The sequence below is a fragment of the Melanotaenia boesemani genome, chromosome 16 (assembly GCF_017639745.1).
Source record: "Melanotaenia boesemani isolate fMelBoe1 chromosome 16, fMelBoe1.pri, whole genome shotgun sequence".
In the NCBI taxonomy this organism is placed as follows: Eukaryota; Metazoa; Chordata; class Actinopteri; order Atheriniformes; family Melanotaeniidae; genus Melanotaenia; species Melanotaenia boesemani.
Window position 1 is genome coordinate 32,252,483 of NC_055697.1, and position 27,522 is coordinate 32,280,004.

A 27,522-nucleotide genomic window follows, 5' to 3' on the forward strand; every position below is an offset into this window, starting at 1 on the left:
TACAGGTTTTATAAACTCAGTCTGTTTTGGCCAGATCTGGTGAAGGCTTTTTCTTTTCCTCGGTGTAAATCTCACTCTTTATCCATTCTTCAGTATTAAGCACATTTACCTTCAACCATTTCCTTGTAAAAACGTTTTTACTTGTGTCTAGTAACAAATTTAGTAGTTTTCCATCTTCTTCCCAATAGGCTCTAATAACCTGGTGACTATCAAAAATTTGATCGTGAGAGCTGGTCTCACAAGTCTCCAACCAGCATCACCCTGATGTTGTTTCTTGGTGGGTGTAATGAAGGATCTCATCATGTTTGCTTTTCCAGCAGAACCCGTCCTGGAATTCATTCTCGTCAGGTCAGAGGCTGGCTGGCTGCACGTGCTACAAAAGCCGTGTGTTTTCCCAGCAGAGCGAGGGTCACGCAAACATTTACACCGGTGTTTCTGTGTGTGTTTGACAGAAAGTAGCTGAGTCATCATGTTGGAGAGAGAGAGTGAAGCCTGGGGTCTCTCTGCCAGCTGATGGCTCAGCGTTTCCATCCTAATGCAGTTTTAAAATCACCAGTCAGGATGAAGATATTAACCCTTAAAACTCTGCCAGTGAGCAGAAAGTTCTATGTGTGTGTGAAAAAAAGAAAAATAATGCTCCTCTATGGCTGGAATAAAGCCAAGAAGACGTTTCTGATGCACGGTGGCGCCACAAAGCAGCTGTTACACACTGGTTTATACTGGGATTAAAAGCTGCTACAGACTGGGTTATACTGGGATTAAAAGCTGCTACAGACTGGTTTATACTGGGATTAAAAGCTGCTACAGACTGGTTTATACTGGGATTAAAAGCTGCTACAGACTGGTTTATACTGGGATTAAAAGCTGCTACACACTGGTTTATACTGGGATTAAAAGCTGCTACAGACTGGTTTATACTGGGATTAAAAGCTGTTACAGACTGGTTTATACTGGAATTAAAAGCTGTTACAGACTGGTTTATACTGGGATTAAAAGCTGTTACAGACTGGTTTATACTGGGATTAAAAGCTGTTACAGACTGGTTTATACTGGGATTAAAAGCTGCTTACAGACTGGTTTATACTGGGATTAAAAGCTGCTACAGACTGGTTTATACTGGCATTAAAAGCTGTTACAGACTGGTTTATACTGGGATTAAAAGCTGCTACAGACTGGTTTATACTGGGATTAAAAGCTGCTTACAGACTGGTTTATACTGGGATTAAAAGCTGTTACAGACTGGTTTATACTGGGATTAAAAGCTGTTACAGACTGGTTTATACTGGGATTAAAAGCTGTTACAGACTGGTTTATACTGGGATTAAAAGCTGTTACAGACTGGTTTATACTGGGATTAAAAGCTGCTACAGACTGGTTTATACTGGGATTAAAAGCTGCTACAGACTGGTTTATACTGGGATTGAAAGCTGTTACAGACTGGTTTATACTGGGATTAAAAGCTGCTACAGACTGGTTTATACTGGGATTAAAAGCTGCTACAGACTGGTTTATACTGGGATTAAAAGCTGCTACAGACTGGTTTATACTGGGATTAAAAGCTGCTATAGACTGGTTTATACTGGGATTAAAAGCTGCTACACACTGGTTTATACAGGGATTAAAAGCTGTTACAGACTGGTTTATACTGGGATTAAAAGCTGCTACAGACTGGTTTATACTGGGATTAAAAGCTGCTACAGACTGGTTTATACTGGGATTAAAAGCTGTTACAGACTGGTTTATACTGGGATTAAAAGCTGCTATAGACTGGTTTATACTGGGATTAAAAGCTGCTACACACTGGTTTATACAGGGATTAAAAGCTGTTACAGACTGGTTTATACTGGGATTAAAAGCTGCTACAGACTGGTTTATACTGGGATTAAAAGCTGCTACAGACTGGTTTATACTGGGATTGAAAGCTGTTACAGACTGGTTTATACTGGGATTAAAAGCTGTTACAGACTGGTTTATACTGGGATTAAAAGCTCTTACAGACTGGTTTATACTGGGATTAAAAGCTGCTACAGACTGGTTTATACTGGGATTAAAAGCTGCTACAGACTGGTTTATACTGGGATTAAAAGCTGCTACAGACTGGTTTATACTGGGATTAAAAGCTGCTTACAGACTGGTTTATACTGGGATTAAAAGCTGCTACAGACTGGTTTATACTGGGATTAAAAGCTGCTACAGACTGGTTTATACTGGGATTAAAAGCTGCTACAGACTGGTTTATACTGGGATTAAAAGCTGCTACAGACTGGTTTATACTGGGATTAAAAGCTGCTACAGACTGGTTTATACTGGGATTAAAAGCTGCTACAGACTGGTTTATACTGGGATTAAAAGCTGCTACAGACTGGTTTATACTGGGATTAAATGCTGCTATAGACTGGTTTATACTGGGATTAAAAGCTGCTACAGACTGGTTTATACTGGGATTAAAAGCTGTTACAGACTGGTTTATACTGGGATTAAAAGCTGTTACAGACTGGTTTATACTGGGATTAAAAGCTGTTACAGACTGGTTTATACTGGGATTAAAAGCTGCTACAGACTGGTTTATACTGGGATTAAAAGCTGCTTACAGACTGGTTTATACTGGGATTAAAAGCTGTTACAGACTGGTTTATACTGGGATTAAAAGCTGTTACAGACTGGTTTATACTGGGATTAAAAGCTGCTACAGACTGGTTTATACTGGGATTAAAAGCTGCTACAGACTGGTTTATACTGGGATTAAAAGCTGTTACAGACTGGTTTATACTGGGATTAAAAGCTGCTACACACTGGTTTATACTGGGATTAAAAGCTGTTACAGACTGGTTTATACTGGGATTAAAAGCTGCTACAGACTGGTTTATACTGGGATTAAAAGCTGCTACAGACTGGTTTATACTGGGATTAAAAGCTGCTACTAGACTGGTTTATACTGGGATTAAAAGCTGCTACAGACTGGTTTATACTGGGATTAAAAGCTGCTACACACTGGTTTATACTGGGATTAAAAGCTGCTACAGACTGGTTTATACTGGGATTAAAAGCTGTTACAGACTGGTTTATACTGGGATTAAAAGCTGTTACAGACTGGTTTATACTGGGATTAAAAGCTGCTACACACTGGTTTATACTGGGATTAAAAGCTGTTACAGACTGGTTTATACTGGGATTAAAAGCTGTTACAGACTGGTTTATACTGGGATTAAAAGCTGCTACACACTGGTTTATACTGGGATTAAAAGCTGCTATAGACTGGTTTATACTGGGATTAAAAGCTGCTACAGACTGGTTTTTACTGGGATTAAAAGCTGCTACACACTGGTTTATACTGGGATTAAAAGCTGTTACAGACTGGTTTATACTGGGATTAAAAGCTGCTATAGACTGGTTTATACTGGGATTAAAAGCTGCTACAGACTGGTTTTTACTGGGATTAAAAGCTGCTACACACTGGTTTATACTGGGACTAAAAGCTGTTACAGACTGGTTTATACTGGGATTAAAAGCTGTTACAGACTGGTTTATACTGGGATTAAAAGCTGCTACAGACTGGTTTATACTGGGATTAAAAGCTGTTACAGACTGGTTTATACTGGGATTAAAAGCTGCTACAGACTGGTTTATACTGGGATTAAAAGCTGCTACAGACTGGTTTATACTGGGATTAAAAGCTGTTACAGACTGGTTTATACTGGGATTAAAAGCTACTACAGACTGGTTTATACTGGGATTAAAAGCTGTTACAGACTGGTTTATACTGGGATTAAAAGCTACTACAGACTGGTTTATACTGGGATTAAAAGCTGCTACAGACTGGTTTATACTGGGATTAAAAGCTGCTACAGACTGGTTTATACTGGAATTAAAAGCTTCTACAGACTGGTTTATACTGGGATTAAAAGCTTCGGCTGCTTCATGTCCAAACTGTGAGGAGTCAGCAGGAAGCTGATTATCAGTCGTGTCCCTGAACTGGAACGTCTGTTTTAGAAACACACAAATCCTTCGGGCTCAGCAGGAGAACCGTTCATTCCAGAATATTCACTAAGCTGTTTAAACTGATTGTTCCACCGTTTCGTTTCCTCAGAGACGTGTTCGAACCTCACCGAGTAGTTCTTGGGGTTGATCTTCACTCCAGCTTTGGCTCCACCGAATGGCACGTCTGAAACGATTCACACGACAAAGCGTCACAGTCGGATCAGAACCAGCTGCAGGTGTGTGCGTGTGGATGTGTGCTCACCAACAACAGCACATTTGTAGGTCATCAAGGAAGCCAGAGCTTTCACCTCATCGACGGACACGTCGGTGCTGTACCGGATCCCTGAAACACACAAACCAACGTCACCAGACAGAGCCACACACACCTGCTGAGTGGATAGAAAGTGTTAAAATTCCAGGTTTTTAAATAATTTCCAAACTTTTCCACCTTTAATAACCTGAACATGGAGCCTGTCAGCATGGGACATCTTGACTTGGGAATATTTCCCAGTATTCCTCACAAATCTGTCAGACTGTGAGAACACCTCTCCTCTGTGGGGTCCTGGTGATTCCAGAACTTTCCGTTCTTTTCTTGACCTGGATGTCTGCTTTGGTTCGTTGGTCCGGACGGTTTTGGGTCAGAAGTGAATCTGGTGTCTGGATCCGGTCAGAAATCCTCCACCTGGACTGCAGCTCCAGTTCTCCCCAGCATGATGCTGTTGGTGACGTAATGTGTTTTATTCCTCATTTATTTTAATGTCTTAAAACTCCATCTTCAGTCTCATCAGACTGGAACATGAATTCCAACATGTTTTCTGGGAAACTTGATGTATTCTGTTTTTTCCAAATTGTAGCCGATCTTGGATGTTTTTCTTTGTCGGAAAATCTTTGTCTTCAACCCGACCTCATAGTCCAGCCATTTGGAGTCCAGGAGATAGTTGCTGCATGTAGGACGCAGCCAGAGCGTCCTGCAGCTCCTCCAGGGATCCTGTAGGTCTCTCTGCAGCCTCCCTGACCAGTTTTCATCAGTTTTGGGGAGACGTCCAGGTCTGTTGTCCCGTATTGTCTCCACTTTCTGATGACTGTGGTCCGCGGTGGAGATGCTGTTGATGGAAACCGTTCATGATGCTCTGGAAGCTAAACCAGGACTTTTGCTGCAGCAGGAAACAGCGGGAATGTGGGGAAAATTCTCAGAGGACTTGATCTGGACTCAGAGTCTCTACCTGATGGAAGACTGAATGCTGGGGTTAAATCAGGTTAGTTTAAGGGTGCCCACACTTCTGCCACCAGCTTATTGTCTGTCTTTTATTTTCTATATTTCTTCCTCTAACAGATTAGTTTGTCTTCAGTTGGATGGATCGGGTTAAATGTCACGATAAAGTTGGAAAAAGTTTGTTAATGTTTTATTAACCTGGAATTTTAGCCGGGATGTGAAAACTTTTAAATCCACAGCACAGTAACTGCTGTGGGTCCATGATCGGTACCTTTATTATACGTATAAACACACACATGGAGCAACCATTTTCAAATAAAACCCCGTCTCTTGCTGTCTGGTTTCTTCAGTCTGAAGACTTGTTGATTTTATTCAAACTGACTTATGGGAACACCTGACGTGGACCAACACCTGGACTGAACCGATTTCTGCGGTTTGAAGACGGAGGAGAAGCTTTTATAACTTCTTCTGACGTGGTAACAGAAAAACCGAATGCAGCTGACTGAAGCGGAAACAACTGATCAGTTAATCGATCAGTTCATCGATCAGTTCATCGATCAGTTAATCGATCAGTTAATCGATCAGTTCATCGATCAGTTAATCGATCAGTTCATCGATCAGTTCATCGATCAGTTCATCGATCAGTTCATCGATCAGCATTGAGAGAAGAAAATGAAAAATCCTTAATGACATGATGTAAACTCAGTGTTGTTCTTTTTTACTTTCTGAAACCTGATAAAATGATATTTTGATAGATGGACAATGAAAGATTCTCTACTTGACTTCATCTATAAAACCTGGAAATAATTCTGATGTTTAATATGGTCGATTTAAAAATCCTACAGGAAATAGCCATTTGAAATCAACAACATGCACTCTGGACATGATACCATCCGACTTTTTAAAACCAGTTTTTATCTCAGTAGAAACTGGTCTCAGCTCGCTGGCGTCAGGCACTAAAGATGGCTGCCATTAGGCCCCTCCCCTAGACGCCTCTATAATGAACAACTATAGACTTTTATATCCAGGATTAAGTTGGATTACACCAGCTTAATGACTTTTTAAATGAAAGTGGAAATCTTGATAAATTTCAGTTCAGCTTTCGACCTCATCACAGCCCTGGTCAACGTGTTAAAAGACTGGTTCTGGTCTAGTATCAGTCCTGGTTCTGGTCTAGTATCAGTCCTGGTTCTGGTCTAGTGTCAGTCCTGGTTCTGGTCTAGTATCAGTCCTGGTTCTGGTCTAGTATCAGTCCTGGTTCTGCTGGATCTCAGTGCTGCGTTTGATACTGTAGATCCCAGAATTCTGTTTTCAGGCTGGAAAACTGGGTTGGACTTTCTGGAGCGGTTCTTAACTGGTTCAGGTCCTATTTAGAAGGCCGGAGTTATTTTGTTACGATCGGCAGCTATGAATCCGAGCGAGTGGCCATGACTTGTGGAGTCCCCCTGGGGTCAGTCCTTGGACCTCTTCTGTTCAACTTGTATATGCTCCCTTTGGGTCAAATATTACAGAACTATAGCATTAATTATCAAAGTTATGCAGATGATACACAACTTTATGTGTCTCTGTCACCAGATGACTGCAGTCCAATAGACTTATTGTGTCAGTGTCTGGAGCAAATAAACACCTGGATGAAGGAGAATTTTCTAAAAATAAATGAAGACAAAACTGAGATTATTCTGTTTGGTAGCAAAGAGAAGTAGGTCAGCATTGGCAAACACCTGGAGACTCGGGCTTTTAAAATCACCAACCAAGTTCGTAACCTTGGAGTGTTGATAGACTCAGATCTGACTTTCAGCAGCCACATCAAGCTTCACTAAGAAGCTTTTTACCAGCTCAGAAACATCAACAGAAGTAAAAGTTTAGTCTCCCAGAAAGACCAAGAGCGACTCCTCCATGCATTCAACTCCAGTAGGCTGGATTACTGTAATGGTCTTTTAACAGGACTTCCTAAAAAGAGCATTAAACATCTGCAGCTCATCCAAAACGCTGCTGCTAGAGTTTTAACCAGGACTAAGAGATCTGAACACATCACACCAGTTTAACATCTTTACACTGGTTTATATACAGTTTATACCGGTTTCCAGTCAGTCACAGGATAGATTTTAAACCCTTCTGATGGTTTACATCCCAGAATACACCTGTGATACGTTCAGAGAATATAAACTTGGCAGATCTCTTAGATCAAAAGACTCTGGTCAGCATGTCCAGACCACAGTCCAGGCCAGAGTCCAGACCAGAGTCCAGGCCAGAGTCCAGACAAGAGTCCAGGCCAGAGACCAGCCCAGAGTCCAGACCAGAGTCCAGACCAGAGTCCAGACCAGAGACCAGACCAGAGTCCAGACCAGAGTCCAGGCCAGAGTCCAGACAAGAGTCCAGACAAGAGTCCAGGCCAGAGACCAGCCCAGAGTCCAGACCAGAGATCAGACGAGAGTCCAGACCAGAGTCCAGGCCAGAGACCAGGCCAGAGTCCAGGCCAGAGTCCAGGCCAGAGTCCAGACCAGAGTCTAGGCCAGAGACCAGAGCAGAGTCCAGACTAAACATGGAGAAGCAGCATTTAGCTGTTATGCTGCAAACAAGTGGAACAAACTGCCAGTGGAGATTAAACTTTCACCAAATGGAGAAACTTTTAAATCCAGGTTAAAACATTTCTTTTCTCATGCACCTACATGAAATCTGCACTGTAACATTGAACTCATCTTGCTTTTAATCATTTTCATGTAATTTATGATTTTATTGTGATTCCTGCTATGTGTTGCTGCCTTTCACTATTTTATAATATCTTTAATGCTTTTTTTCCTGTAAAGCACTTTGAATTGTCCTGTACATGAAATGTGATGTAAAAAATAAACTGCCTTGTCTTATGAATATTCTGTGTGTTTGGGTTGTTTTTAAAATCTGATAAACTGTAATTTTACTGTTTATATTCATTCTAAGGCTAAATAGATTCATGTATTTTTAAATATGGAAGTATTATTTGGCTGCAGCCAGACAGTCTGTTTCCCACCCGGGAACATTTTCCAGGGTTCGGCTCTGCCGCCTCCGTTTCTCAGCATGGAAAATTAAAAGTGGAGGAAGTTCTGACTGTAGCTTTAAATTAGTCTGGATACAAGCCAGCAACCCAAACTCCTCACACCACCTTTTCCTGCTTCCCTTTTCTCATCAATCCATCTCAATTCATTCTCACGCCTTTCCTTTCCTTTCCTCATTTTGCTTCCTGTTTCCTCGTCTCCTCCCTCATCTCATCTCTCATCTCATCTCCTCCCTCATCTGAAAAATTTTAATTTGTTTTACATTGGTTAAAAATATTTTTTTTACATTTGATTATATGTGTATGTAGGGCTGGGCGATATGGCCTAAAAATAAAATCTCCGATTTTTTATAACCAAATCCGATTTCCGATTTTAATCGATTTTTTTTCCTTTTCTTTTACAAAACATAAATAAACTTATTAAAAACATTTACTTGTTTATATAGATGAATGCTAGCAAAAATAATGCATATAATGTCATACCTTTTCCACCATATAAACGACTTCATATCTTACATTGAAATATGTGACACAATGCATCCGTGATCTCTTTCCATCTGGATCCTTATCATACAGGATCCACTGCAGAAATAATTCCCCTGATGAAGGTTGTCTCTTAACCAGGGTTTGTGGGTTAAGTTGACTTCTGCATCTCGTAGAGAGCAGCATTTCTCACTGCAGTTATACACACAGCTAAATCCCAGGCGTGAGTGAAGGGTCACTTTAATGAAAATCTGTCAGACAAACACCGTTCTGGTGTGGAGGGAGGGTTAAGTCTGCTGCTAACTAACTATGGAAAAAAATCACGATTTTCAAAAAAATTGATCTCCAGAAATGGAAAATTCGATTTATCGATTAATCGCCCAGCCCTATGTGTATGTAATATATATATATATCTTTAAATTATTTATTATTTAAGTTTATATATATATATATATATATATATATATATATATGTGTGTGTGTGTGTGTGTGTGTGTGTGTAGCCTTTATGTACTAATGATTCTTAGAAGTATCTAAAATTAAGTTGTTATTTTCTCTCTATTTTAGAATAAAAGTAAAGGTGTAAATGGGTACCAGATAAAAAACATGTTGCTGGTGTGATGGACAGTAACTGATTTTACAAGCAGAACAACGAGCAGAAAATCAGTTTTTAAACAACTTTTGATCAACAAATTTCATCTTTGTGCAGCTTGGCTCGTGCTTCGGATCCAAACAGCATTCCTCATCCCGGCTGACTACACGCTCCGTCTGGACTCTGGATCAGGATCTGGATCTGGATCAGTTACAAACACTGCAGCCAGACTTCCTCAGAAATGAGTCTTTTCCTGCCGGGAGCGTCGCAGCCTGAAGGCATCGACACGGCTCACCTTCCTGCTGACAGCCAGGTGCAACATGGAGCTTCGAGCCGCAGCACCAAGGTTTACTGAAAACGTCGCTGCTGCACCAAGAGACTAAAAACTTCATGGAAGGGACCGAGGGAAGGCTCAAGACCCGGATCAGAGGAGGTCCAGCTTCTCCAGAGCTTCTTAGAAAATGTGATTATTAAACACATGCAGACCAGACTGAACAGATTTGGTCCGGTAAGCCGGGCCGAGCTGAGTAACCGAGCTGGTACTGGCAGCATGTGAATGTCATGGTAACACACACACACACATGCGATCAGACTGCATGGCAGCTGATGATGAAGAGGAGAGCGCAGCACCATGCAGCTGGACCGTCAGCATTCCTGTCAGGGGAGGAAACCTCAGCCCATCCTCCTAACACACACACACACACACGCAAACACACACCGACCAATCATCACACACTTCCTCCTCATTGGTTCATTCTGTTTGCTTTAAAAGGAAAAACTCAAACATTTCCTCCAGCCTACATATTATAGTCCAGATAGTTTAGAACAACTCGGCTGATTTTTCCCACATTTAATATTTTAATATTTTAATAAACCATGATTGTTTATTTATTGGGGGAATTTATAAAATTGTTTGCTTCTAGCTCTGAACATGTTTCAAACATTAGGTAGACTTTTCTGTTTTAGCAGGTTTTACTTATCAGTATTTAGTTTTACGTATTTTTGTGTTTTATTCTACTGTTCTTCTATTTGTGTTTTATTATTTATTTTTGGTGCTGTAGTCTACCCTGCTAGAATTTGACTTTTTGTATTTTTGACTATATGTTTATTTAATCTGGAATTTATTTGATAAATGTAATGTGGTCTATATTATTTCTTCACTTTTTTAGTCTTTAATATTGAAGTTTTATATTTTCATCACTTATAATTTTATTACTATTATTTATTTTGTTATTCTTTACTTCCTTATTTTTAATATTCATATATATATTTATGGCTTTTTCTGTTTCTGAACACAGTTCAGCCTCTGTTACACTGATAATAATAATAATCTTATTATTATTATTATTATTGTATTTTTATTATTAAAACTGAGTCTCGTGTAGACTGGTTACATCTCGTGATATCAAACCGATAAAAGAAGCTCAGATGAGGAACATCCTCCGTAAACTTGCTCCTGGTTGAAACCAAGCCAGAATAAATAAATATCCTGGATATCTTCCAGCTCAGTTCTTGTTTGCTCTAAAGATAAAAAATGACCCAGAACTGGTCCAATCTGGATGAGACAGACTAAGATCAAACACCACCTCCTGGTCTGGAAGTCTGGATTCTGAGAATGGGGTGACATTAAACCAGTTCTAGTTAAACAAACAAACCTGGGTGCAGATTTAATTTGGACCAGCTAATCCTGAATAAACTAAAAAGAGAATAAAACTGAGTTTTAGATCTTTATTTATTTATTTATTTTACATTGTTTGTCGCTAATTTCAGAAAAGTAAAAGGGCAATTCACATTTTAGTTTATTTATTTAATTTTATTGTGAATTATTTACTTATTGCAGTTCTACACCAGTTCCAGATCAGCTGAACTTAGTGTTTGTGCAGATGACCCGGTGCCGGTGCAGGTCTCACCTCCCTTGCAGGGCGTCCTATGCTGGCTGTGCTGAGCCCGGTAGCCCTCTATCACCTCCCACTCTCCGCTGTCTCTCCTGATGGGGAAGCTGACGCTCAGGACGTGGTTACACGGCTTAATAATCCGCAAGATCCCGCGGACACGTTTCCTCTTCTGTTCGGGGCTCTCCCGGGTCTTCACGTCCTCCACCAGCTTGTCCTCCACGATAGCAGCGCCGCGGTCGAAGAAGCCCTCCACCATGGTGAAGAAGTTCGGGTCGTCATCTCGGTCCACGGCCTGACTGTAACCGCGATACCGCAGCAGGGAAGCGGACACCGGGACTGCCGAGTCAGCGGCGACAGCGGAGCAGCCTGAAGCCAGGACGCTGCCCGCTCCCCGGGTGAGTAGTTCTCCTAAGTACCGGTACATTTTCTGGGTTTGTACAAGTTTACCGTCCTGGGGAGGCGAGTACGCTGGTGCAAGGTGGCAGGAAGACGAGGAGTGGAGCGGCTAAGCAGAAGTTTGTACCGCCGCAGCTGCTCCTCCTTCATGCCGCCCCTTCCTGTCAACCCACACCTCCGCACGCGGTGCGTGACAACACGTGAACATAACATGCAGCTGTGTACTTTTAATTCAACTAAACTTTATGCACTCGAAACTGTTTAACAGCAGCGCTACGTCAGTGAAGCCTTGTAGCTTAGCTCAATTTTAGCGCTCGTAGCGCGGCGGAAACTTGTTGAAAAAGTCCAAATAAAAACACAAACTGATTCTGACGAATAAAAAATTATTTTAAGTTGAATTAAACAGCTATCATAAAAGGCGGAGCAGTGTTTTAAGTATTTTTCAAAGCTTTGTGTCAGTTTTAGCTAGCGGCCAATTAGCCAGAATTTGGACATTCGACACTTCCGGGGACTCATTTCAAAATAAGTGTCAAGTGTTATTAAAAAATAAATTCCAAGTTCTTAATTTTTTATTTATTAGCCCGAGGGTGTAACGACCTTCACCGAATGAACCTTACACACATGAAAGTGCTTCACAACAGGCCAAACCCTTTTATGATACCACAATAAAAAAAACTCAAGTGCCAAACGTAACCATGGCGAATAGTGGTCCGACGCCATGACACAGGAAGTTCTTGTAACTGACCCATTGCAACGTTGATCTCCACTAAATTTAGCATGAAGGAGCACGGTCAGGCCTGGAACTGATTCAAATTGACATATGCTGGAATTGTGGCTCTACAGGGCCCCCTACAATTATTTAATCTATCAGTCCCAACCACTGCTTTGACTGACATTGATGAAATTCGGCAAATTAACATAACATGCCAGGACATACAAAAAAGCCTCTGCATGTCCAGATGTTGTCAACGCCATAGCCCCGCCCCCTGGGAACAGGAAGTTTTTATCATTTCAACCCTTTAATACCTGTCAAACCAATTCAAACTCATTATATCATCCTTCATGAACTCATAGTTGAAAATCTGAACATGTACATTAACAATGACTTTAGCACCACCTAGTGGCCATGTTAAATTCTGCAGGTGTTAAACTCGCTTCAGTTTGTATTTATTTCACACAATTTGTCAGAAACATAGTCGGGAACACTTCTGATGTCATCACTGGGCACAGTGAAATGCAAGTTGATTCCCGGAGGACAACCGCCTAAAGCAGACAATCTCTGGACAAGTCCGCGTACGGCTGCGGGCGAGCGTGTTGTGGGAGGGAGGTTGCTGAGTGATGTGGTGGTGCAATAGGCCGGAACAGCTCCAGAGGTGCGAGGGCCTTCATCGTTGCTTGCAGCTTTTATTGGATTCTTGTTATTATAAAGATTAATACAGAAATCGAATAAATAAATTAAAGAAATAATAATTACAAACTTATAACAAAGTCAGTAAATGGGTTTGTATTATTTCATTGTTATAACAATGCTTCTTCGTTATAAATCTTCCACCGTTCGAAAGTCTGATTATTTCTCTTTTAAACTGAGCCACATTTGTGATAAAAATGCATTGGTGGGATGGGCAACAGAGCTGAGTACTTGGCTTGCACTCATGAAAAATCCTCTACTAATGCCAAACAGCTGGTTCTGCTGTTTATTCTTGTTTTAAGCCTCTGGTACCCCAGGTGTTGACAGGCAGGTACCTGTTTAGCAGCACAGTAAGCATGGACCCTGCTAAAGCAGCCAACTAGTGTTTGCTCCAAACATACCACATTTAATGGATCTGGATGGAGCCTGTGCCATTAAGTTCTGCAAAACCTAGTTGTAGCATTATTGGTGAGCCCTGATACCTTCTCCAAGCCCTGGTACCAGCGAAGTTCCATACAACAGGGGATGATCTGGGACCAAACCAGTGAAGTAACCTGAGAACTGAAACAGGAACTGTTGAGATTTTATTTGTTTTACTTCTGTTTTATAGCAAAGCAGCAGGAATTAATTTCATCTAAAAATAAAGTCAGATTAGAAAACCGTCTGTGGTGCAACGAGCAGGTTTTAAATGTCTCCATCTCTAAACTTAGAGCTGATCCTCGGTGTCAGCTCTGGAGCTCACAGCAAATAGATCTGTTGTGAAGGTAAAAACCATCTGTAACCTTCACCATGCTGTTGGACCACAAACATTCCTCTTATTTCTGCTCTCTTCTTGGCAGTTTTCATCTCAGAAACTCTCTGAAGTAATTCTTAGAAAATGCCATAACTTTGAGACTTCTAGGAATTTTATCACTGAGAGCGACTCTTTGTCCTGGGGCGTTTTATGAAGGTAGTTCCTGGTCTTTAAGTAGCTTTTCCATCTGTTGGCTCTTAGTCATGGGGCCTCATTCCCCTTACTGTAACTGCTTCTTAACCCTCATCAATCATTAGGGTTTTTTTTCTTCTTTTCTTTTGTCTTTTCAGGTCATTTTTCCTCAATTTTTGGCCACTATTATTGTTTTTTCTCCATATGGGATGTTTTTTTTCTGAGAATCATAGAAAAACTAAACTTTTTCTTAAGGGCCAACAGGACACTGAAGACAAATTTACACTACCCTTTCAGGTTATTAGAGGCCAAAAAGAGGCCAAACACTTTTAAAATTTTAAATAGTTTGAAAATTACATGTTAGGTTGTTTTGATGAGGAAAGAAATTAACTGGTCAAAAAAAAAAAAAAAAAGTAATATTTTTGATATGGAACTTTTTTTTTCCCGCCTGTAATGACCCGAAAGGGTTGTAACAAGAAACAAAACAAAAAAAAACAAATAATCCATCAAAATCAAATTTGTTTCCAATTTTTTGTAAATTTAAGCGTGATTTTTTTTCCAACCTGTCCTGTCCAGCATGGTGGCGGCAGAATGATGGTCTGGCTGCTGTGTTGTGACAAACAAATTTGCTTTGCCAAGAGGAGCTTTATGGGTATGAGGCTCCTCTTGATAATCTTATTTTATATTTCTTTATTTATTTTAATAAACTGTTTTATCTTATTTATTTTGAATTGTGGAATTTATGTAATCTTGCTGGACCTGAGCGGGGCGGACAGAAAAAAGGACAGTAATGGAGAGAAGTAAAAAGAAAAGTAGAAAAAAGAAAGAGGAGAGAATCCAATCCAATCAATCAATCAGTCCAACCTAACAGCAGACAAGCAGCTGCTACACCTGTTCAGAAACATAACAAAGAATTTCCTACAGCTTTTACAGGTAAACTAAGCAGACAATCATCAGGAGTTCCTACAAAATAACCAAGACAGCAACAACAACAACATGTATCACAACAACAACAAAAGAACCAGAAACACACACACCTGAACCAAAGCATCTCTCAGTGTATAAACACACTGGACACCTCAGTGCTGAGTCAGCATGCAGAGGATGAGGAAGAGGAGGATCAGAGATGATTGTGATCCTGCAGATGTGACCACACCTCTACGGAGGCTGGAGGCAGACTAGGGCGGCCCAGAGACCCGGACCATCGGCAGAAATCCTGGAGCACCAACCCAAGCCCCCCCACCATAAGAGACCAACCCGGTCCCACCCAGAGGGCAGCAGAGGAGGACCAGCCAGAGCCCCCACGGTCACGGGGCACAGGCCCCGGTGGGCCAAGATCAGCAACCACCGGCCCCACCAGGCACCGTCCAGGGTGGTCAGAGCGAAGGGCCCCGAGCCCCAGGAGCCCAGAGGTTTGGGGGGGCTGTTTCCTGCAAAACTGACCACATCCAGTAAATTTTCACTCCTGAAGAAAATATACTCATTAATCCTCTTAAACATGAAGATGCTGTGATTGTATTTGTTCCTGGTTGCATTTTGTTTTTATTTTTTTCTGTATTCAGCAGAAAGAAAACCACAAAAAAACATTTCTTTAAACAACTTTATCAAAACAAAGTGAAACAAAGGCAGAAATAAAAACCGGTTGATGTAAGTTCTGAAATGTCAGTCAGAAATGACCAAATACACTCACCTTCCACTTCATCAGCTCCACCTGCTCACCTGCTTGTTTACACAAATATGTAACCAGCCAATCACATAGCAGCATGGGGTCCAACATAGTACTAGAAGGTGGAACTGATCTTTTTATTTTCTTAAACATGAGCTCTGAAATACTGCCCCCTACAGGTGTAAAAGGGAAATATAGCTCAGATTAAGATTTTTAATATCAGAGCAAATTCTTTCTGGTTGCAACTGAAATTTCCCACTGATCTGAATCCAGTGAGCCACCACTCCTCCCAGCTTCCAGCCTCTGATTGGTGAAGCTGCTGCAGGAGCGTTTATGGCCTCCTTACTGATCCCAGCATCTTTCTGATGAACCGAGTGTTTTCTACCGAGTCATGGTTGTATAACTTCAGAGGTAATGACTCCAACCTGCAGAGACGGAAGCATCCACAGCTTCATCTGCTCTTATTTAACACACGCCGTCATGGCGTCCACCTGTGAGGGGGGTGGGCTTCACCTCCAGTCTGATCAGTTTCAGCACAGCTTGGTCCCAAAGAGCTGTAAAAAAAGAAAAACACCAAATAACTGCTGTAAAAACCATAAATAACTGCTGTAAAAACCTTAAATAACTGCTGTAAAAACCTTAAATAACTGCTGTAAAAACCATAAATAACTGCTGTAAAAACCATAAATAACTGCTGTAAAAACCTTAAATAACTGCTGTAAAAACCATAAATAACTGCTGTAAAAACCTTAAATAACTGCTGTAAAAACCTTAAATAACTGCTGTAAAAACCATAAATAACTGCTGTAAAAACCTTAAATAACTGCTGTAAAAACCATAAATAACTGCTGTAAAAACCTTAAATAACTGCTGTAAAAACCTTAAATAACTGCTGTAAAAACCTTAAGTAACTGCTGTAAAAACCTTAAATAACTGCTGTAAAAACCATAAATAACTGCTGTAAAAACCTTAAATAACTGCTGTAAAAACCTTAAATAACTGCTGTAAAAACCATAAATAACTGCTGTAAAAACCTTAAATAACTGCTGTAAAAACCATAAATAACTGCTGTAAAAACCTTAAATAACTGCTGTAAAAACCTTAAATAACTGCTGTAAAAACCTTAAATAACTGCTGTAAAAACCTTAAATAACTGCTGTAAAAACCTTAAATAACTGCTGTAAAAACCATAAATAACTGCTGTAATGTGTCCAGATGATGGGATTTACTGTTATGACAGAATTGTTTTCTGTTTTTTAAACCTGAAAAAGTTTAACATCACCATGGAGCAGAAGTTCTAACATCATTAAAATCAAAATAAATATTCTTCTTGCTATTTAAGCAAGGCTAGGCTAAGCTAGGCTAAGTAAAACATTGTTTTTACATTGCTAGTTTAAAAATTGGGCAAATTTGAAATTTTTTTCACAGGCTTTGAAAATAAACTATAATATTACGAGGACAAAGTCGTAATCTTTTGCAAAAAAGCCATAACATTATGAGAAAAAGTTGTAATTTTACGAGAAAAAACATAATATTACGAGAATAAAGTCGTAATTTTATGAGAAAATCCTGTAATATAAAAAATAAAATAAAAAAATAAATTTGTTAGTAAATAAATAAAAAGAAGTTTTGGAACCACTGTTCTAATCCATTTCTATAACACACATTTTTACATTTAGTTTCCCTCTTAAATGAAACCCTCTTCTCTTTCATTTGGATGTTATTTCTTCCTCTTAACATTATTTTTGCTGTTTTAAACTGAATCAATCTGGAAATTTTTGGAGATTTTATTTTTAAGAAGAGTTCATTTGTGTGATCTCTATATGCAGCATTTATGCTCCCTTTCATAAGCAAATAGCGACGTCCGTTTCGAGCGTCTTCATACTTCCATGCGTCTGTTGCGTCGCCATGTTTGTTATCAGTTCCTCCACTAGAGGGCAGTGCTGAGCTCAGCGTTTACTCCCTCGAGCCGACGTCAGTTTCAGACACCGTTTGGCAGCGATACTGCGTCGCTATAAAGTTGTTTTCCAACCGTCCAACACGCCCTGAACACTCGCATTTCTTTAAAAGCTCGCGCATTTTCTGCGGTTGTGCTCATAGACATATATACGTAGACGCCTCATTACACGCTGGAGCGTGATGCAGCGCCGCCGCCATATTGGATGGGCGTCCGCATTCCAGGCTACCTCCAGAAATAACCGGAGTCAGGACAGTTCCAGCAGCCATGTTCATATTTTGTGCAGCTTACGGTTGCAATAACCAGCAATATTAAAAACTGATCGCATGGCTTTACCTTTCACAAGCAGGCTAAGATTTTTTTTTTACAATCAGTTCTTTCTGCATGTCTAGGAATTATTGATTTATTGTGTATATAATATAATATAATATAATATAATATAATATAATATAATATGTCTCCCTACTTAGTCTCAAAAGATATATATTTTACGACTCTCCCTGCCCCACCAAAAAGCTCTCTAAGTGTGTTAATGTTTTTTTTTTTTGTTTGTTTTTAAATTAATTATTTAAGAGGCTCGAATAACAATCCCACTGCAGGGCAGTTCCAGGGCATTTTTTGCCCAGGAACAGGTGGGTCAGGCAACGTGGCAGCACAAGATGAGACTGTGTCCCGATCAGCTGAGGACATTTACTCTACTTTAATGGCAGAGGAAGAGCTCCTCTCCCCATTAGAAAGCATTTCTGCTGTCATATGTGACCACAGTTTTCCTGCTTTGGTGGTCTTGTGGACAACGACCTGGTCCACATTGCAGGGTTTGTTGTCAAAAATGTACTAAAAAAATCTGTCCTGTGAGGTTTTGCCCTTCAGCTGAAAAACAATGGTGGGCTGATGGCCCCACATTACTAAAAATCCAGTTTGGAATTGGGAACCATCATTTCATGCTTTTGTCCTTTGTTGTCTCTGTATTTCTTAAAGTAAGGCTGCACAACACAGCAAAATGAACCACCGAGTGCCAGCACACGCAAGAAGCTGCAGAAAACAGTTCTTTTTCAAGGGTTTTAGATCTGTGAGTGTGTGTATGTGTGCATGTAATAAAGAAAATTCAAATGATCAACTTGTTTATTAAAGTGTCAGTTCATTTATAAATAAAGTTTGATTGATTTATACTTTTATTTTACCATGTCTCTGTTAAAGAGCATAATAAAACTGATTTCAGAATGAAAGCAGGTGTTTTTAATGTGTAACATGAGCGGCATCATAACTACATCTCTGCTGTTTGTAACAAAGCAAACCGCCAGAAAATCGGGTAAAAATTCGTGGAGTTGCGATGATTGTAGTTGGGTGAACGCCTTAGAAATAAACGCACTGGAGGCGCATGAGACACCCATCCAAGATGGCGGCCGCGTTGATCGTGAGCTCCAGTAGGCAGCGTCAGTCTACGAGGCGTCTATGGTTGCGCTCGTCTTCATTCTTCTTCTGTTTTTTTTACCCCTTCCTGATTCTCCTCTAGTTTGTTTCTGTCGCATGTCAGCCGTTCTGCTCAGCACTGCCCCCTGCGACTTCCAGCGGTACTGCTCCGTCTTCTACGTCACGCTGTGGGTAGCTAAGCTCCCTGAAAAAAAGACCAAATAACCGACGCAGAAGATGGACGAAACTTTCCGTCCGCCTGCATATCGGTCTTTTGCATCAAACATAAAAGAGTCTTTATGGCCTTTTCTGCATCGTATTTATTGTTTATATGTAACTTTTGCATGTATTTCCCCACATCTCTACACAGCAAGTCATCTGTGGTAAAAGGAGGGTACAGTGTAAAGTATAAAGTACTTTCAGGTTTAGTCCTTGGGACAACGTTCCATGTCAGCAGATCACACAGGAATTTTCTTTTATTTATTTACTCTATGTTTACATTTTCAATTATTAATTCTACATTTTCCTTGTGATTCCCAAACAACAAAGATTTTTACCTGGGATCAATTTTTCCATCAGAATCTGAATGAAAAATCTTTAAAATGTCCTTTTTTTTAATAAATCTGAATAAGATCCCACTGAGCATTTCTGACATCTTTGCTCTAAAGTGAACCCAGAACTTCGGTTCTGAATCCCGTCTGTTCGTCTCCTCATCAGATGCTATGTGTGAGCGGCCAAAGATCCATGTCTTCCTGGGGGCTCCTCCTCCATCCTCCGTCCCAGCCTCGGAGCCTGAAGCTTGGGTGGAGAGAGAGGATCGTCCTCCAGCCGGTTGGAGACACCTGGAGCTCACCTGGAGGGAGGGGCGGCTCAGACCTGCAGCAGGTGATGCGTTTGCCTTCCTTTTTTTTCCTCCATCCAAGGGCATATCTTTGATTTTGACACAATTGGGACATAAGTGTCCCTGGAGAACGAGTGTTTTCATGAAAGTGGAAAGAAATCTGAACATGCAGAAGTTTATAATGCAAAAGGATCTTTTCAGGGATAAATAATACGTTTTTTTTATGAACCAAATTTAGGATTATTTTACTTCATGCTTTCAGTCATTTTTCTGATTTAAGAGTTGAAGACGTCTGTTGGTCTATATTTCCGAGTAGTTTGTACTACGATGCAATCATCACATTCACAGAAAGATCTTTAATCACAGAACAAGAAATCTACGACTTAAATTCATCACCTTAATGAAACCTTGAGGGAAAATATGACCATTAACAGATAGAATTACAAACACAGAGATAAACCATCATCACATAGAGCATCACCATCCTTATAGCTGTAATAATATTTTAAAAAGAAAATCTTTATGTGACTATTTTGAGTCATTGCAGTTGCATTAAATATGTGATATTAGAGTAAATGTTCATTTTTCTATCATTAATATTCTATTTTTTAAACAAGTTAATATCATTATGGTATTTTATCTCAGGGATCTGCATAAAGCAAAAACATCTTTTTATTAATTACGTTATTAATGTGAAGATCAGAATATTATGACTTTAAATAAAGTTGAGAACTGAAGCTCATCTTCCTCAGCATCTTCCTCCTCTCTGATTCTGTCACCTGACTAAACACATTAATACATGATAAGAAGTTTTCTGACTTAGTGAATATTAACATCATTATTAATGACTCAATAGCAGTTAGGAAACCATTTCTTTGTTCCTTAAACTTTTACATTGACTCACTTTAGAGTAACTCCAGGTAGGTAGGTAGAGATTTCTCTTCTTCGCTCCGCTCTCTGCTACTAGCTAGTACTGCTAGTAAGTCATGTTAGCAAGAATCTGAAGAGCAGAGCCAATCACACCAGTTCAAATGGGTCATCAAGGCCCATTTATGCTGCCTTACGTACGCACATATGTACGTTTGTTTCTCACACTGTCACATGTCTCAGCCCTCAACCACGTCTTTAAATTGCCATGGTTGTTAAGTTCGAAGTTCACTCCCACGATTCGACATCGGTTTCAGACACCGGTTGGTGGTGGTAATGCTATAAAGCATCCCAACACACTCACACAGCTTCTTCAAATCCCAACATCTCTACAGTTGTCCTCATGTCTTCTTCTTTTGTTGGTTCTTCCTGTTAATCTTCTTCTTCTCTGGTTTGATCCTTTTGCTGGCTGCATGTCAGCTATACTGCCCCGTGGTTTCCGGTGGTTTTCCTTCATTTGCTGCCTCAAGCGACGGATCTGTGAGTGTTTTAAACATCAGCAGGAACCAAACACACATTTCTGAAGATAATTTTCTATCTCTTCAGGTGAATGTGGAGATAAAGCAGGATCGTCCCAAGTGGACAGTGAGGATGCGGAGGCAGATCCATCTGAGAAGAATTTCCATTTTCAGGAAGCTCCGACCAACTTTGATTGGCCCAAAAAACCGGAGAGAGCACAGACAGACCAAGTCAGAAAATTAACTTCTGAAAAGACAGATGTAAGCAGAGAAGAAGAGTCTGATGCCGATGAGCAAGATCAGTGTTCGGCTTCAGTTCATGAGTATCTGGACAGCTGTTTCCCTGCAGCTAAACCAGAACCAGAACCAGAACCTGGAACTGGATCCAAACAACAGCGGACACCCGCCGTCCCTCCTCTGTCTATTAAGACTCATTACCTGAGCACCTGGACCCTGAGTCAGGCCTTGAACCTGAGAGGCAGGTATGGTGTCCAATCAGCAGCCAGCCCTGAGAAAACCCCGCCCAAACACACCCAAACGCCTCCATCAGCCTCCTCCAGCACCCCAGAGCTCTTCAGCCTCGCGACACCGTCCCCCGGAGGGTCCGCTGAGCTCTTCAGCCACCCCTGTCCAACCCCGAGGGTGCAGGAGGGCGGTGTTGTCCTTGAGGCCACCACAGATGGCGTTCTGTGTTCTCAGGAGTCCACAATCGACCACAACTCTCCCACAAAGTCCCCCAGCAGCAAGAGGGTCCGACTCTCTGAAGAGTCCAGAGCTACAGGATCTGCCAGCACCAGAACCACCGGACCACAAAGTCCCACCACACCTCTGTCCAGGTGCAACAAAGTGGGGCAGCGGTGCTCGATTCTGGTGGTGGTGGTTCACCCGTGTCACCTGAAGGAGGTCAAGGTGAGTTCAGATGTTGCTGTGTCATCCACTGAACCAAATCTAGCATCTTTTTGTTGATGAAGTGATGTAAAATTTGAATTAAACAAATTCCTGAAGGTTTGACTATGTTTGATGGTTGAAGGTGAAGTCGGGGCGATCGGCGGGAACTTTCATCCCTTTGGCGTCCATTGTAGTGACGGACCAATCAGGTGCTGAGATGAACGTTGTGCTGTGGCGGCGAGCGGCCTTCTGGGCGCTGACTGTGAGTCCCGGAGATTTCCTGCTCATCACAGGTACACATCTGACCCGTTCACCTGGAACTGGTTATTTACTGGAAACTAACACGCTCATGCATGCAGACCGCCACCAAAGTCCAGGTCAGTTCTTTGGTTTTATTTTCAGAGCACAACAAAAATCATCTGGTTCTTAAAATTCAGGACCTCCACCTTCAACATGAACCCTAATCACACTGTCGAGGATGGACGTCGTTTGTAAAGACACGTCAAAATGTGAGTCCATCTCTCCGACAGCTAAAGCCTGGCTGGAAGATCCCAAACACAACAGCAGATCTTTACCAGAACAAGGTGTTGACCTGGTCTAGTTAAAGTCTGACACCATCTGGACCTGCAGCCTGGTTCTGGGGTCTCCCCAGCTGCTTCCTCATCTGACTGCAGGAACCAGACAGGCTGCAGGGGGAGGAGGTCTTAGTACGGTCCAGTCAGATTCCAGACCACATCCTGACTGCAGGAACCAGACAGGCTGCAGGGGGAGGAGGTCTTAGTAAGGTCTAGTTAAAGTCCAGACCTCATCCTGACTCACAGTCAGTGCTGAGGTGGGACCTTGAAAGAGCTGCAAACCTCAATGAACTGAAGCAATGCTGGAAAGCATGAGTGGGACGGATCCAGAAAACCATGAATGCACCTTCCTGCTGCTGAAATCTGACTCTGACTTTTAGTTTTCGTTCAGTAAAATGATGCAGTGTGATCTGTTGCAGGCTGGAGGTACTGAACATGAACAGCTGGTGTTGACCAGGTGATTTTTATTTCGGCCTGATGAGTAAAACCTCAGAACTGAAGGAGGGTTTAATTTTCTTTTCACAGCTGTACATATGTGATCTATTTGGACACTTCCAGTAGTTTCATGCTGAGGTTCTGGTCCTTGTGGTCCTGATGGCTGATCTTCATCTTGACCGACGGGTTGTTGTTTCTGTTCAGGTCTGCAGGTGAGTGATGACAAGTGGAGAGGAGAGACGGTGCTGCAGTCCACCTTCAGCAGCAAGCTGCTCAACCTTGGACACGCCTCCAGCTCGCTACCAGGTACGACCACAGCTAGCTTTTGACCAATCAGAAGCCTCCTCAGCTCAGGCATGTCCAGCTTACTGACTCACCTGTCTCTCTCTCCAGTTACCCAGTATGTGGATGCTCGGTCGCTCAGCATTCTGTGTGACTTTGTCTGCGAGCGACGCCCCCTGCTGGCCTCTGTGCCCCGCCAACCCCTGCAGGACCTAAACCGCCTCCCTTACGCCACCCTGAGGTCACTGCAGGTCAACACACTGGTTCATGCCCTGCTGCGTGTCACACACACACACATCAGCCCAGGTGATTTTCATAACACACACAGTGCAAAGTTAGGATAAAAAAGGACAAACTCAGTAATAATTTCTGACCTGTGATGTTCCTCAAGGCTCCATCCTCAGCCCCTCATTTTTCTCTGTTTACATGTTTTCTTTTGGATTTAAAATCCACAAATGAATGCACAAATACTACAGTAATGTCTTATATGTTCCAAAACCTACAAAACCATTTACAGCAACACCATGTGACCCATCTGAGGAAGGCTACAGGAAGTAGCTGAAGCATGTCAAAGTAAAAGCCCAGAGACTTTACTTTATAACTGTCTTATAAAATAAAACTTTACACAATTTAACCAGAAGACACATGATGCTGCTGTAGGACGTTTAACATGTGCACTTCAGTGATAAAAGGAAAAAGCTGTTTTATCCAGATCATCAGTTTTATCAGAGTTTCTTCATCAATGTCGGCTGTTTAACTTCAGTCGTCACATCTGCTGGTTTTATGACAGAAATTATCACCATGGAGACGGTTGGTGAGATGATGATATATGAATTATGAATTATGATCCAGAACATGGTAGAGATGATATAGATCAACATACAGAAGTACATTACATGCTGGATTTACTGACTCTGACATTTATTCAAGAGAAGGTCAGTTAACAGTAAATATTTGTATCATCAGCTCGTTCTGGTTATAGTGCAGTAAAAATGGGCAGATTTCAGGCAGAGTCGCGGATGGTGATTAATCATGATTAAAATTTTTATCATTTGACATCCCTATATATATATATATATATATATATATATATACTGGTGGCATGTTGCTATAACTCTGTGTGTGTGTGTGTGTGTGTGTGTGTGTGTCAGAGTGGCGTAGTGAAGCAGCGTCTCTCAGCAGGTCTGCAGTTCAGCTGAAAGCTGTTCTGACTGTGGAGCAGCCACATGGTCAGCAGGGGGCGCTGCTGCTGTGGGGAGCAGCTGTGGACTGGCTGCCTCGCTTCAGCAGAGACAGCAGAGGTAGGCTGCACACAGCCAACACACACACCCACACACACACACATCTATCTGAACAAATCTAAACGCCTGCGTGTTGACAGCTGGACCAGTTCTGGTCACATGACAACAGCTTGCTGGCTGTGATATTGTGCCAGTAGATAGTCGATCAACAGAGTGAGACTCACCTGAAACAGTCAGACTCCAAATAGCGCCATCTTCTAATTAAAGGAGAAACTGCAAGGTTTGCTGCCTGTAGACCAACACAAAGTGTATCATGAGCCACACCTCGATTCACACGAACGTACGTGAACATACGAGTCGATGATCTGATGATTAATTCCAACTGTGATTGATTGAGGTCTGAATTAGTGTTCTGGGATCTTTGATCCTCTAAATTTCTTAAATTCTATTTTAAATGGTCCCATCTGACATTCTTAGACTAAACTCAGCACTAGTTACCATGGTAACTCAACCACGATGATGGTAGGAACTCTTATCTGATGAGCCAGACTTAAATAACAAAGCAAGACTTTCCCTTAGCCCTGCTTCATGGAATACCCCTCTGGAAGAACTGGTTTGTTTTTTAACATTAACCACCATCCGTCCACTATCTGTCCAACTCAGCCACCGTGTGGGACTTCCACCTCCTCCTGGTGAGGGACGGATTGACCTCTGACCTCCCGGAGCTGCACTCCACCCCCTGGAGCTCCGTTCAAGCTATGGACCCGACCGACCGGCGGGTGCTGGACTTCAACAAGACACGGCGGCATCAGAACGACCACGGCAGCCCGGTGGAGCTGGACGTGGACACACTGCTGTCCCAGAAGTACAGCGGTGAGTCAGACCCAGAACCTTCAGTCCCCGGCCGGGTTCGGCAGCTAGAACCTGGATCAGCTGACAGGTGTTTCCTATCTGCACCAGGTGAGGTGGAGCTCAGAGTCCAAGTCTTCACCTTCCACTTCCAGAATGCTCCGCCCTCCCAGACTACACCTGCAGCAGTGCTGGACAGCTCCACGCCGCCGGACGGCATCATGGCGGCACTGAGCGGTGACATCACCTACACCGGCTGCGGTCGCTGCGCCGCCGAGCTCGACACCGACGCCAACGGCATCTACAGCCCCTGCTACCCCTGCCTGCCGCACACCACCGTACGCCGTTACTACAGGTGCTCTGACATCACCGGTGACATCATCACGGTGACACCTCACGCAGCTTCAGGTCATGTGAGTGAGTGTGTGTTTCTCAGGCCAGGTGTGCTGACGGTGAGTGGGCGGGGCTGCCGTTACCTGAGTGTCCAGGTGCCGCCAGTTCCCCTTCAGAAGATCCTCAATGCTCCACCTGACAAACTCCAGCGAAGCTCAGGTGAGACCATCCGGAACCTTCTCTCACCTCTTAATGAAAGCAGTAAAACGGCTCTTCTGATTGGCTGCCTTCTCTCAGTTCCAGGCTCGGAGGTGAAGCTCATCCAGGTGGCAGCAGAGCGGCTCCAGGACCTCCTCTCCCTCCCCAGGAAAACCTTCATCATCACCATCCGGAGCCACTTCCTGTGTGATGAGAACAGCGTCCCCATCCACCAGGACTTCAGGCTGCTGGATCTTCAGTTCCCCAGCTGACAGCACACCTGGTGGGCGGGGCATCAGGTGGAAACTCCAGTCATCGTGTCTGGATGATGTAGACACGAGTGGGATGTTTAATGTCCTGCATACTGTGATGATTAAAGGGGGCGGAGCTGTTTAAGCCTTTAAATGTCAAATCAAACATTTTATCCAGATCATTTTTCTGTGTTTTCACCAGTGATGCCACAGATTACTTGAAAAAGTAATCTGACCACTGATTACTGATTACTTCTTTAAAAAGTAATCTAGTTACTTTACTGATTACTAAGGTTTAGAAGTAACTAAGTTAGATTACTAGTTACTTTATTAGTTAAAACCCCCCAAACAAAAAAATGACAATCGATTTTTTTTCGTATATACTTTACTGAAAGTGCATTAGTTACGAATGGTGACTTTACAATGTTTTGCAACTTGTAACTTTTAATTGTTTTTCACCTTCTATGAACATAGTCAGTCTCTTATTAACTTTGTAAATCATTCAGTGCTTCTTCCCTACCATCATATACATTAATTCAAATGAATAACAATAAAATAAAGCAACATCTCTCGTTATGGTCACAGCATTAAAGCAGCAATTGGTTTTACATAACATCTAACACCAGCTTAACACCAAACGTGGCTATGAGTGATGTGGCCTTCATCCTATGTTTATGGAAAAGAGGGAGAAGTGAACCAGTGGTTATATCTCAGTAAGAGAAGCTTCTCAAATCTCTTGTCAGATAATCTGTTCCTTTTAGGAGTGAGCACCAAACCTCCGAGACTAAAAAGTCGCTCGACAGGAGCACTAGATGGAGGTGGAGTGTTATACTTCAGGAATATTTTCTTTATGGTAGGAAACACATCCAGAACCTGAAGTTCATGCCCTGACCTTAGGTAGTCCATCTCTTTAGATGAAATAAATTGAAAGTAATGGCGGAATTTCCAATGTGAAAACGCACCTTTTTCTTCTTGTTCCATTGTTGAGCTTGTGACCATCAACATAAGTAAATACATGAGTTCATGTCACGTTCTCGCGATAACCGGACTTTAACGTCCACCTCAGTTCCAGAGGCAGCTTGCAAGTTTTGAAAATTACGGGGGAAAAAAAAACAAACAAACAAAAAAAAAAAAGCATAAGACAAATCTGCATTATGTTTTACGTTTACACATGAGAAAATAATGAAATAGTAACGGACTAATTAAAAAAAAAAAATCAATTCGGTTTGGAATAGGTTCTGATGAGGGAAGTGGAGAGGCGGACCTCCCATCATGCACCAGGGTAATAAG

At 41.8% G+C, this 27,522-nt stretch overlaps 2 protein-coding genes across 2 annotated transcripts in view; one reads left to right on the forward strand and one right to left on the reverse strand.

The window, feature by feature from the left end:
• The window catches only part of LOC121655251 (glutamate dehydrogenase, mitochondrial-like), a 26,580-nt gene extending 14,824 nt beyond the window's left edge, over positions 1-11,756 (reverse strand). Inside the window, exons 1-3 of the mRNA XM_042009755.1 lie at positions 11,208-11,756; positions 4,241-4,321; positions 4,107-4,162 (exon numbers count right to left, since the gene is read on the reverse strand). Of these exons, the coding sequence (XP_041865689.1) occupies positions 4,107-4,162; positions 4,241-4,321; positions 11,208-11,616 (546 nt within the window). The 5' untranslated portion in view covers positions 11,617-11,756. The remainder of the gene's footprint in view (positions 1-4,106; positions 4,163-4,240; positions 4,322-11,207) is intronic.
• On the forward strand, positions 11,451-26,423 carry shld2 (shieldin complex subunit 2). The gene is made up of 11 exons (XM_042009748.1): positions 11,451-11,587; positions 19,672-19,839; positions 21,269-22,089; positions 22,211-22,361; positions 23,283-23,384; positions 23,472-23,666; positions 24,512-24,661; positions 25,265-25,474; positions 25,562-25,805; positions 25,887-26,002; positions 26,081-26,423. The coding sequence occupies exons 2-11, from the start codon at positions 19,677-19,679 to the stop codon at positions 26,251-26,253; spliced, it is 2,325 nt and encodes a 774-aa protein (XP_041865682.1). The 5' UTR covers positions 11,451-11,587; positions 19,672-19,676; the 3' UTR covers positions 26,254-26,423.
• The last annotated feature ends 1,099 nt before the right edge of the window (positions 26,424-27,522 follow it).